Genomic DNA, 11,374 nt, shown 5'->3' with positions numbered 1-11,374 from the left:
GTGAGTGAGCCAAGAACCCCGTGGATGGGACGGGAGGGGCATAGAGAAGTTCTGAGGACATCTTGAGTACGTTTGCTGCTCAGAGAGTCCCAAGCAGGGCCCGGACCCACCTGGTTAGATGCTAAATACAAGTAAAGGCTCCTCCCTCTCTCCATGTTGGTGAAATCCAGGTTTACCAATTGCTGGCATATGCACGTCGGTGGAGATGGGAGAGGCCGCGGGGATTGGAGTCTCTGAGCTAGTCTGAGGCTAGAAAGCCATCCCCCAGGGCGAGATAGGCTCCCCTCGCTAGACCCTGCGCTCCCTTGGGGCAGGTTCTGTTGGTTTCAATTCTGCACCCCAGATCAAGCACAGAGTGGATGCTGATATCTATTAGAATCCCATTCTAGATGAGACGGAAGGAAGGATGAAAGTACGACTGGAATCATAGTCAGATGGACATTTGGACAGATGGATGAATTTGTGGTTAAATTGTTGGGTGGATGGATGGATGGTTGGTTAGGTGACTGGATAGTGGAGAATTAGAAGGTGAATGGCTAGCTGGGTGACAGGAGGATGGATGGGTAAATGGATGATTAGCTATGTTAGGATGACTAGATGGATGGTTTTCTGTATAGAGTGATGGGTAGGCGGATGATTGGATGGAAGACTGAATTGATGACCAAATGCTTGTGTGGTGAGATGAATGGGTGGACGGCTGTTTGGGTGAGTGGGTGACTGTGCGGTTTTATGGGAAAATGAGTGAGTGGATAACTGAGTGGACAGATGTTTGGATGGACAGATGGAGCTTGTTTCTAGCCACAGTCTCCCCCCAAATGACAACACCAGCCCTTCCCCGTGGGCCTCACGGTGCAGTGCGAAGGCGGAGGAAACCAGTTCTGTGAATCAGACGACCTCCTCCTTGCCCCATCCCAGGGAGCCTCGCCTCTGCCGAGCCACTGCCGCCAAAGCAGGGCCCTGGTGGTGTCAGCGGTCTGGGCCGGGACACCAGGCAAGTCCTGGCAGGTGTGAGTGGTGGTGCTGCAGCCACTCATTCATCCCACCTGGTCAGGCGGGGTCAAGGGGTCAGCCATTTACCAGGCGCTCTTCTCGACTTCCGGGTGCAAACGGCCAGAAGCCGTCCCTACCCTCACGGAGCTGACATTCCCGCCAGGGAACACACCAGGAAGCAGGCAGATGCATGTGCCACCCAGGCTTTCTCACTCACCAGCCTTGTCCACGGGAAGAAAGGTGGAGAGGGCCGGGGGCCGAGCAGGAAACCAGCACACACACACCCTCTTCCTCCACACGCCCGCCCGGCACAGACTGGCTTCCCGCTTGAGTCACACCGCGTCCCCTTTCAAGGTCAGGAGGAGAGAGCAGGCCACGTGACCTCAGGGGGCGGAGAAGGCGGACCCGGAGGCTGAGGCCAGCCAACATCAAGGAGACCCGTCGAAGGGGGTCCTGGGAGTGTCCCAGTGTGTATCCAGAGCAGCGTTCGGGCTCCACACAGTGGCCCGTGCTGTCCAGGGGGATTCACGGCGGGCCTTCTTGTGGGTTGAGATTTTGACTTTCAGAATGCCTGGCCTGGCGCTGCTCGGCCAGCGATGGGGGCTGCCTTCCTCCTCAGACCCTGGCTGCGGGTGGGGTGATGCGGTGCTGTCACCTCTGCACGGGTGACAGCCGAGATCAGACCCGGATGGTGAGAAAAGCCGGAGGATGCGTTCCAGGAAGAGGCCAGAGGTTCAGAGCTCCCGGGTGAGCAGGAGGGAGCTGTCCGGCTGCAGGAAGAGAAAGGCGGCCCGAGTGCCAGAGGCCTGGGCAGAGGCCAGGGGGCAGAGGGCACGGCGGGTCGGATCCGGTTGGACCCTTGTGGTCATGGATTTTGTTTATTGGAGTAGGGTTTCATTCCAGATCCAACGAGGACACCAGCGTTTTAAGCAGGAGAACGGCCACTGTGGGGAGAATGGCTTGGAGTGGGAAGGATGGGGGCAGGGCCTTTGGTCACGGACTCTCCGTGAACTTAAAGGAGATTTTCTAGCTGTACTTTATAATCTAGACAGTTCACTGCACAAAGCGCAAGTATGCATCTTGACGTATTTTACCTGTGATTGCCCTTGGGTGAGCGCCACCCAGATCGAGAGGGAAGATATTTCCAAGCCCCAGAAAGCTCCCTCGTGGCCCTGCCCAGCCTCTGCCCACGTTCCTCAAGCTTCTGGTTTGCCACCTCGTTTGGCCTGGTCTAGTCCATACACTAGTAAACGGGCCCAGAGAGAACGCCACCCGTGCCCGTCTTCGTTCCCGCATGATGCTTTAGAGATGGCTCCGGGCTGTTGCATGGTCTGCAGTCACTCTGGGTAAAGGAGAATCCGAGTGGAGAAGCTGGACCATTCTCCCAGCACCTGTCAGCCCTAGCTCCGCGCTGGCGGAGCTGTGCTCCCGGTGACCACCAGAGGGCAGTGCGATGCCACGGCCGGTCTGTGCCGCCCGCAGGTGCCCTTGAAAGGCTTCCCAAAGCATCTCCTTCAGGCCCCGCCCAGGCTTCGGTGGTCCACTGACTTGTGGCCACATGGAGATCCCAGTAGAGAGGAGTGTCTGTGCTGGGAGGCAGCCGGGCACGTGGTGGCCTCAGGAGCCATCGGCCCCGCAGGGCTGGGAAGCGCTTGTCCCTGAGCTCTGCCCAACTTTAAATGTTGCCTGCTCTCCAGGCTCGCCTGTTTGCCACAGTCCCCACCACAACCTATTGTCTCCCTGACACACTGAGGCCAAGTACCAGTTACCATTGAGCATCACACACGCTGGCTGTGTTCTTTATAGTGGAGAAATATTTTTCTATCAAAAGGGAAAAACAACTACTAAACCAGGGCACCTGCATGTTACAAGGAGAAAAAATCATGCACAAATCTATTCTAACCTGTTTCATTTACAAAGAAAGCATGTCTGTGTCTACTCCCCCCGCCCCCCCCAACTTGTTCCTCTGGTTTCTGTTCTCGGCCTGGCCCTGGGAGCAGTTTGTAATTCCCATCTTAACCACTACCCTATATCTACCTCTGTCTGTTTTTGTGTGGTTTTTCTTTATACTACTCTTTCTTAATATTTTTTATTGATTTCAGAGAGGAAGGGAGAGAGAGAGAGAGAGATAGAAGCATCAATGATGAGAGAGAATCATTGATCGGCTGGCTGCCTCCTGCACGCAACCCGGGCGTGTGCCCTGACCAGGAATCAAACCGTGACCTCCTGGTTCATAGGTCAATGCTCAACCACTGAGCCACACCAGTCAGGCAGTACCTCTGTCCGTTTTGTCCACCACTGTCCCCAGCACCTGAAACTGCCCAGCTGAGAATGAGTACCTAATTAAGAATGAATGAGTGAGTGAGTGAATGAGTGGCTTTTATACAAAAGCTTCTCCAATAGTGACAAAGGTATAGTAATGGTTAAGAGCAGGCATTTTTTGTGTGTCATCAGACTGGGGTCAAGTTCAGCTTCTGCAACTAAATAGCTGTGTGACCTCAGGCCGCTTTCTCAGTCTCTCTGGGCCTGATGTTATCAGCTGCAAAAAGCAGGTTATTACAATGCAATGTACGTAAATTGCCTGAAATATAGGAGATGCTGCATAAATGAACCTCCCTTCTTCTTCCGTTTATCAAGGTGAACGAAGGTCAGTGCTGGGTTGTTTTAACAAGCTGTCTAGTGCCCAACTGCCCTGGCCTTGGGCTATATGCTGGGCCAGGTAGACAACGGTTTCCCATTAACACCATGTCCTGGCCCAGATGGCAAAGCCAAAGGTTTAATCCCCGGCCACATCTCGGTGAGAACTGGCTTGTTCGACATCCAGCCACCCCTCCTTCTGCTGTGCTTTCCTGAGCTGAAGAGGCCAGAAAGCTGGAGCTGCCCCGCAGACTCCCTTACAGCCAGGATCTGGAGCCGGTAGGGCCCCCAGTCAGTGCGGTCAGAGACTGTATAGGTACGAGGTCAGTGGGGAGAACGGTGGCTGCACAGGGGGCGTGTGCCTGCAGGTGCTGACCAGAGCAAAGCTGGTGCGGGCCGACCTGATCCTGCGGGAGCAGCACCACCCCCACCCATCCTCAACCGCAACCCCCACTCCCACTGGTGACTCAGTCCCGCCGTGTGGCTTTCTCCATCTTCCTAGTGATTCTGTAAATACGCATCATGTCCCAATCAGATCCAATCAGGGAGGCAGCCAGGTCTGGCCCAGGTGTTTGGCGTAAGTAATATCTGATGGGAATTGGACCTTATCCCGGGGTGGGAGGAGCTGGGGAAGTGAGGGTCTGAAAGGGGGAATAGGGGGTCAACAGCCAGGCAATCTGAAAAGCCGTGGGGCACATCCAGCCACCCGAGTGAGTAGATAAATCAACGGGGAGCCCTCACTTCTGCAGCCAACCATCCAGGGGTGGGCCAGGCACTGGAGTCCAGGAGTCAAGAAGACCTGGACGCAGCGCTGAGGTCAGCAAGGGCCAGGGAGCCTGCTGCCACGTCTGCAGCTGTCTGTCGCCAGGTTTCGCCACAGTGACCTTGCAAGGAAAGAGGCTGCAGCTGAAACTGGACAACCAAGGGGTCGGCTGCCTGGCACTATTTGAGCCAATTCAGCAGGGACAGGTTGAATCATATATGAGCATTTATTACAATAATGCCGGCAGCATGGGGGAGCAGCAGGTCACCCACGAAAATCTGCTCTGCACCCTCCCCCCATAAGCCAGCGGCTGATATGGGGTACAAGGACGCAGATTACGTGGGGAAGTGGGCAAAAGGAGTAAGAATGGGTATAATGGTTACAAGCAACGTGGGCTGAGGGTTTGCAAAGGGCAGGGGACGTCCGAGACTCCATTGTTTCCTTTCCTCAACAAGGTTGTTATATAACAGGCACCTCCCGATGGAGAGGATGAACAGCATTTGCAGGTGAGCTCCCGGGTCCCCTGTATAACTCCCCGCCAGGTTAGAATGTGCTGTCTTTAATCAGAACAAAAACAATCACAGTTAACAGCGCATGATGAATAGTTCTCCTAAGTATTTCTTATAACTAATAGCTAGTCCCCAGTGTTCTGTTTCTGCCCCTAACACTGCTTCCCTATCCACCTTCAAAAATCTCACACAAGTTGCTCTTTTGGTCAATTCTAACTTAGAACCATTCAAGGAAAGGGATTCTGGGAAATGTAGTTCCCAGCCTAGCCAAATTGACACAGTACAGATTCCACACCTGTGGGTTTACCAAACCCTTCTGCTCTAACTGGCTGGATAGATTCTGCTCTCTATGACTGACCTGACTGACAGAAACTTTGGACAGTTCTGCAGTGGGTGCTATCAATGTTTTTGTCAACCCGGGGCCTTTTGTGTGGACGATTTCCCACCTCAGGAGTCTGCACCAGAAGCAGGCAGAATCTCACATCTCCAGCCTCCCTTGCAGGTGGACTGTAAGTACGTGAACTACTCTCAACCAATCAGATGATCAGATGGTTGAACCTGGATACCATTTTGGTCGATCAGATAGACCAAGTGGTCGGCAAACTGAAGCTCGAGAGCCACAAAATACCACGTGCGGGTGCGCACCTACAGTGCGACTGAAACTTCGTGGCTGTTGCGCAGAAGTCAGTATTTTGTGGAAGAGCCACACTCAAGGGACCAAAGAGCCACATGTGGCTCGCGAGCTGCAGTTTGCCGACCATTTGGTCTATCTGATAGACCAAGATGGTATCCAGGTTCAGCCAATTAAATATCTCAGGTACTTAGACTCAATTGTCAGATACACCCACGTGGAACCTAGGTTTAACCAATGCAGACACACCCATCTCACCTCCCACCTCAGCCGCCCTCTCTCCCTCTCTGAGCTCCTCAGCCCCACCCCCTCCCCAGAGCCCTCCGTTCTGGCTCCTGCCTTCTTTCCCGAACGATGCCAGGTTCCCGCCTCAGGCCTTTTACTTTTGCTCTTCCTTCTACCTGGGATGTTCCTGCAACCAGGTTAGTAGCTCTCAGTTCTGGCTGCCCATTAGGGGCACCTGAGCAGCTTTGCAAACGGTACAGATGCCCGAGCCCGAGAGAGACCGTTGTCGTTACCAGGGAAGTGGCATCTGGGCATTTCTGGTTTGTTTTATATCTCCCAGGTGCTTCCAGTGTTCAGCCGGAGTTTAGAATCGCTGCCCCAGAAACCCCGGCTCCGTCCCCCGGCTCTGTGAGTGTGTGCTCACAGGCAGCTTCTCAGAGGGGCCGTAGGCAGTCACACCATCGCACTCCCCGCGCCCTGCTCGTCTACCGTCAGTGCGCGGCCCCAGCGTTATATGCACATTTGACGGGGCTTCCCAGTGAGGACAGCAGGTGGGTCAGGGCAGAGGCCGCACCGGTTTTGTTCAGCACTTGTCTCCAGAAACTAAACATTTTTGAAGTTAAAAAATGACAAGAGTACCCCATCTCCAGAAAGAGCAGTTCGATCGTTCAGTTAGATTTCATGAGCTCTGTAGCCTGGAGCTAGTCACTCACTGGACCTGTTTCTACAAGGGCCAGTGGGAGGTCACATGAGAATAGCGAACAGCACTTTTTGGGATGACTCATGACCAAGGACAAAGGGAAAATCACAGCCCACTGTGGGAAGGCCTCGGACCACCCCCCACAAACGGCGGCCTCCCTGCTCCTCTCACCCACCTAAGCCCCACCGGCCTCCTTGCTGCTCATACAGAGCGCCCTGAATGAACCACTCAGCCCACCTTTCTCCCTGCTCCAGCTCTCGGGGCTGCAGTTCTGCATAGTGGCCACCAGGTGGCGAGAGAACTTAATTGCATTCACGATCACCCCTAGACCATCCTGGCCGGTCCTGGCCCCTGCCTGGCCGTTGCTAAGAGAAAAGAGCAAGGACCATGGCAGAGCCCATGGTGCCCTCCCTCCTCTCCTCATTCATGGAGTCAGAGACATTGGGCATCTGGAAACGCTGGACCCAGACTACAGTCAGAGGAAGAAGGGCCCCCAGTCCTGTCTGGATCGGCCAAGTCCTTCCCCTCTTATCTGACCACTCCTGACCCTCCCGCACAGCCGCCTGGGATGAGTCCCAGGGGCCCCTCCCTGTTTCCCTGCCCATCTGCATGCCATCAACTGAGGGCTGTGACCATCTGCATACCCTCAACTGAGGGCTGTGACAGGCACTGTCCTCTCCCACAATGCAGGGCCGCGCTAGACCGTAACAACATGGAGCAGCAGCCAGGCTTTAGGTCACATAAAAAAGGGGACAGGACAGAAGAGTGTGTATCAAACGCTGCCACTTGTGCACAGAAAGGGGGAGGAAACACCCTCTGCGTTGGTTTGCAAATGTGGACTCGGGGACGCACAGGCCGGAGACCCGGGTGGCTGGGCGGGACTAACCCAGGGCCCCCTTCTCACATTTGAGGCCTATGACTATTACCTAGTGAAGTCAATAGGAAAAGTGAAATGCAACAATTTATTTGAAAATAACCATTTCTCTACTTTCTTGTACAGGAAGCTGCGGCCAGGGTGGCGAGGCCTGGAGTCGGGTGAGATTAGGGGACACAGCAGTGAAGGAGACAGTAAACTTTGACCGGGGATGAGGTTGAGACTGCCCGGCCGGTGTGGCTCAGTGGATTGAGTGTCCTATGTGTACCATGAGGTCGCCGGTTTGATTCCGTCAGGGCACATGCCGAGGCTGCAGGCTTGATCCCCAGTAAGGGGTGTGCAGGAGGCAGCAGATGAATATTTCTCATGATGTTTCTCTCTCTCTCCCTTCCTCTCTAAAAATCAGTAAGAACTTACTTTTAAAAAGCGTCCGAGACAGAGGATAACAGGGCTGTGGGTGGGGAGTGGCTACAGAGGTGGCATCTGAAGGATGACCTGGAGAACAACACGGCAGGGCGTGCCAAGCAAGGGCCCAGAGACGAGAAAGGGCCTGCCTTGTTGGAGCCGAAAGATGACAGTGGGGTGACTATGCCTTCCCCTCTCACAGCCTCGGCCTCTTCCCCTAAAATGGGGCTGTGCCACCCACTCCGTGGTCTTCAGGATAAAATGAGAGGATGCCGGGAAGGTGCACATCCATGCCCAATAAAAAAGGAAACTAAACATTTTTGAAGTTAAAAAATGACAAGAATACTCCATCTCCAGAAAGAGCAGTTCAATAGTTCAGTTAGATTTCAAGAGTTCTGTAGTCTTGAGCTAGTCACTCACTGGGCCTGTTTCTACAAGGGCCAGTGGGAGGTCACATGAGAATAGCGAACAGCACTTTTTGGGTTGACTCCTGACCAAGGACAAAGAGAAAATCACAGCCCACTGTGGGAAGGCCTCGGACCACGCCCCACAAACAGTGGCCTCCCTGCCTCTCTCACTCATCTAAGCCACACCGGCCTCCTTGCTATTCATTAAGCACGTCAAGTTCACACCTGCCCCAGGCCCTTTGCACTTGCTGGCTCACTCTGTCTTGGATGCTCACCCACCGACTCATCCCACAGCCAGCTCTTCATTCAGGATTCAGGTCAAATGTCCCCTCCCAAGAGAGGCTCCTCATGTTAAGAGCTAGTGAACCCACCTTCAGAACCCCTTGGTCCTACTCTAAACCAGCAGTCGCCAACTGGTGGTCCGCGGGTCACTGGTGGTCCGTGAGGTCTGAAAGGTTGGCGACCGCTGCTCCAAAATATCCCATCTTGTACTAACTTATCAGGTGATCACCTTCTAAGTGTCTAATCACTATGCTTTACACCTGAAACTAACATAATAGTGATATCAGCTGCAATTGAAGAAGAAATATTTTTTGTTTTTTTAATACATTTTTATTGATTTCAGAGAGGGAGAGATAGAAACATTATTAATGAGAAGAATCATTCATCGGCTGCCACCTGCACGCCCCCTACTGGGGGTCATGCCTGCAACCTGGGCATGTGCCCCTGACCAGAAGCCAACCCTGCAGTCCACAGGCCGATGGTCTATCCACTGAGCCGGACCAGCTAGGGCAAGAAATTATTTTTAAATTCCTGTTCGCTTCCTGTCACAGCAAATGACCCGAAGGCCAACGCAGCCCATTCCGATTCTGTACAGCCTGTGAGCTGTGACTAACGTTTATATTTTTAAACGGATGAAATAGATATATATCCATGCATCACACATGAAATTTCAGTGACCAGGGTGGGCCGGGCAATGTGAAGTCTCGTGCTGCCCACTCAGCTCGGAGTGAGGCCTCCATCCTGGCCAGGGAGGAACTCCCTCCCTCCCACTGTTTTTCCGAGACTGACCCAGGATTTCCCTTGCTTCACATCTGGGTCAAAAACACTCAGGGCACTGGACGAGGGGCCCTTACTGCTGATGTGCCCACCGCCGTGGAGATGTGCGCGGCCGCTCACGGCCTGGCCTCTGTGTTTGGCCGTGAAAACCTGACGCGGCCATCCAGACCCAATGGAAAACTGCAGATTTGAGGACGACCAAGCCATTTTTCCAAAACAGTTTAATTTTAAAAAGGTGAGGAGTCTGAAGAAACTGGGGAGAAGGGGAGGAACCCCAAAGAGCATACCGTGTTGTGAGTCTACTGGCTCAGTCACAAAGAAACACCGCCGTCAAAAAAGATATTTAAGTTTAATACAAATTTTATACAAAGAAAATGTGAAAAAATACTTCCATATGCTAAAAGCAATTATGCTTCACAAATAAGGCCAGCTAGGCTATTTTTTTTTTTGATAACTGCAATTCACAAATGTTCTTTCTCTCCTGTTTTCCTCTAATACAGCCTTCTTACTTCTTCTCTAAGATGGGTAACTAGCTGGAAACTGTACAGTCCGCATCCTCTTATCAGCAATGAAGAGAAAGTAAACGAGACTAAAATGTACAACAAGATGGGCTGGAATGATATCGTACAATTTCCTCATATACATACATCCCCCTCTGCTTGCTCAATGCTTTTTGTTTTACACAACAAACAAAATGGGGCCACGGCGTTCGTAGTGTAACAGACAGCATGGCGGGCGTGTCCTCTCACACTGCCTTGGTTTCATGCTTACATAAAAACGTAAAATCCCCTCGTATAAATACTACAGACATGCTTCCTCCCAGGCTCGGCCGTCCTCCCTGCCGCAAAGCACAGGCCCTCTCCCCCAGTGCGTGAGTGTGTCGGAAGGAGCCACCACGCACAAGAGAGATTGCTCTCGGTTCCCGAGGACTCGAAACGCCCGGTGTCCTTCTCTCCTGCGCTGCGCTGAGCGGGGCTGGTTTCTGCTTCTCGTCTGTAAACAAGGACACTGGGTTTTCCCTTTTAGGAGGAGCGTCCCAGAAGCGAGCTCCTGCCCGCGTCCTTCTGCGTCCTCCGGGCCCAGAGAGCTCGCATCTGATGAAGCAGCAGCGCGGTGTCGGGAAGGGAAGGGGCGATGGCCTGATGGGGGGTGCCCACGGCAGCACGGAACCTGCGCCGGAAGGAACTCACGGTCCCGGTGCCGCCTCCGGACGGACGGGCACGGCCCACCCCTTCCAACACCAGAACGTCCTTTGTGTGGTTGGGTGTGTTTTTCTAATCGCCTTTCTTTTTTCTTTTTCTTTTCTCTTTTTTATAAGTTAAAGTCAATACAAATATAAAAAGGGGAAGGTACTCTAAGTTCAGCGACATCCACAAATTGTACATTATTTACACCTAAAGCGTGAGTCCTGTGGGTGGACGGTCCTCAGAGCTACGGGGGGCGTGTGTAGTGTGGGACCCTCGGTGGGAAGAAAGGCCGGGTCTGTGTGGAGTCCTCGGGGCCGGAGGGGGTGGTCTCCCGCCTCACGTGTCCGCGCCGCTCCCCGGCGGCCCGGGGTCTGCCTTCTTCCTCCGGGGGGCGGACGGCTTGTCCCTAGTCCCAGAAGGGGTCCAGCCGAGACTCTTTCGGGAGGAGGCTCTTCGAGCTGGCGCTGGCGTTGTGCTCGGAACGCGACGATCCTCGCTTCTCATCGCTGCCGCTCCAGCCGCCGGACTTGCTGCCCCGGGGATGGTCTGGGAGGAAAAGCAACAGAGAGAAGGGCTCAGCGCTCCCGCCGCCTGCACCGGAGCAGAGCTCCCCGGCCGCACAGCGTGCCCGCACAGCGCCGAGGGGTGAACACTGCCGCCCCTGCCTCCTGGGGGGTGGTCTGCAGAGGACCAAGGCAGAACGGCTTCCTTTCTTAGGACTTAACAGAGCGGGTTGGAAAGACAGGGTGTCATGCTCACGGAGAACAAAGATCAGAGAGGAAATGGCCAAGGAAGGCCTTTCCGGTGCGGCACCCACACTGGGCAGCCCCAGGACGTGACACCAAGCACCCCGTGCGCCTGTAGCCACCCTCAGGCACAGGAAAAGGCACCCAAGTGTGACGTGTGACCCACCGACTTACATCAACCTCAAGCTTCTTTGATCCATTTACAGGAAACTGGAAAAACAGACTCACACCAAACCACCCA

The 11,374-nt window shown here is 53.9% G+C and overlaps 1 protein-coding gene and 1 long non-coding RNA gene across 18 annotated transcripts in view; one reads left to right on the top strand and one right to left on the bottom strand.

Annotated features, from left to right (window-relative positions):
* LOC132239867 (uncharacterized) overlaps nt 1-11,374 on the top strand; it is a 566,058-nt gene that overhangs the window by 413,401 nt on the left and 141,283 nt on the right. The gene's annotated exons all lie outside the window — the stretch shown is intronic.
* ZMYND8 (zinc finger MYND-type containing 8) overlaps nt 9,531-11,374 on the bottom strand; it is a 110,740-nt gene continuing 108,896 nt past the window's right edge. For all 17 annotated transcript variants that reach the window (XM_059706837.1, XM_059706836.1, XM_059706839.1 and 14 more), the window contains one exon: nt 9,531-10,933. In XM_059706837.1, the coding sequence (XP_059562820.1) occupies nt 10,724-10,933 (210 nt within the window). In that variant the 3' untranslated portion in view covers nt 9,531-10,723. The remainder of the gene's footprint in view (nt 10,934-11,374) is intronic.

Source organism: Myotis daubentonii, chromosome 8 (genome assembly GCF_963259705.1).
Source record: "Myotis daubentonii chromosome 8, mMyoDau2.1, whole genome shotgun sequence".
NCBI classification, from domain to species: Eukaryota; Metazoa; Chordata; class Mammalia; order Chiroptera; family Vespertilionidae; genus Myotis; species Myotis daubentonii.
The sequence above is the reverse complement of the archived record's forward strand: the minus strand, read 5'-3'. Positions and strand labels throughout refer to the sequence as shown.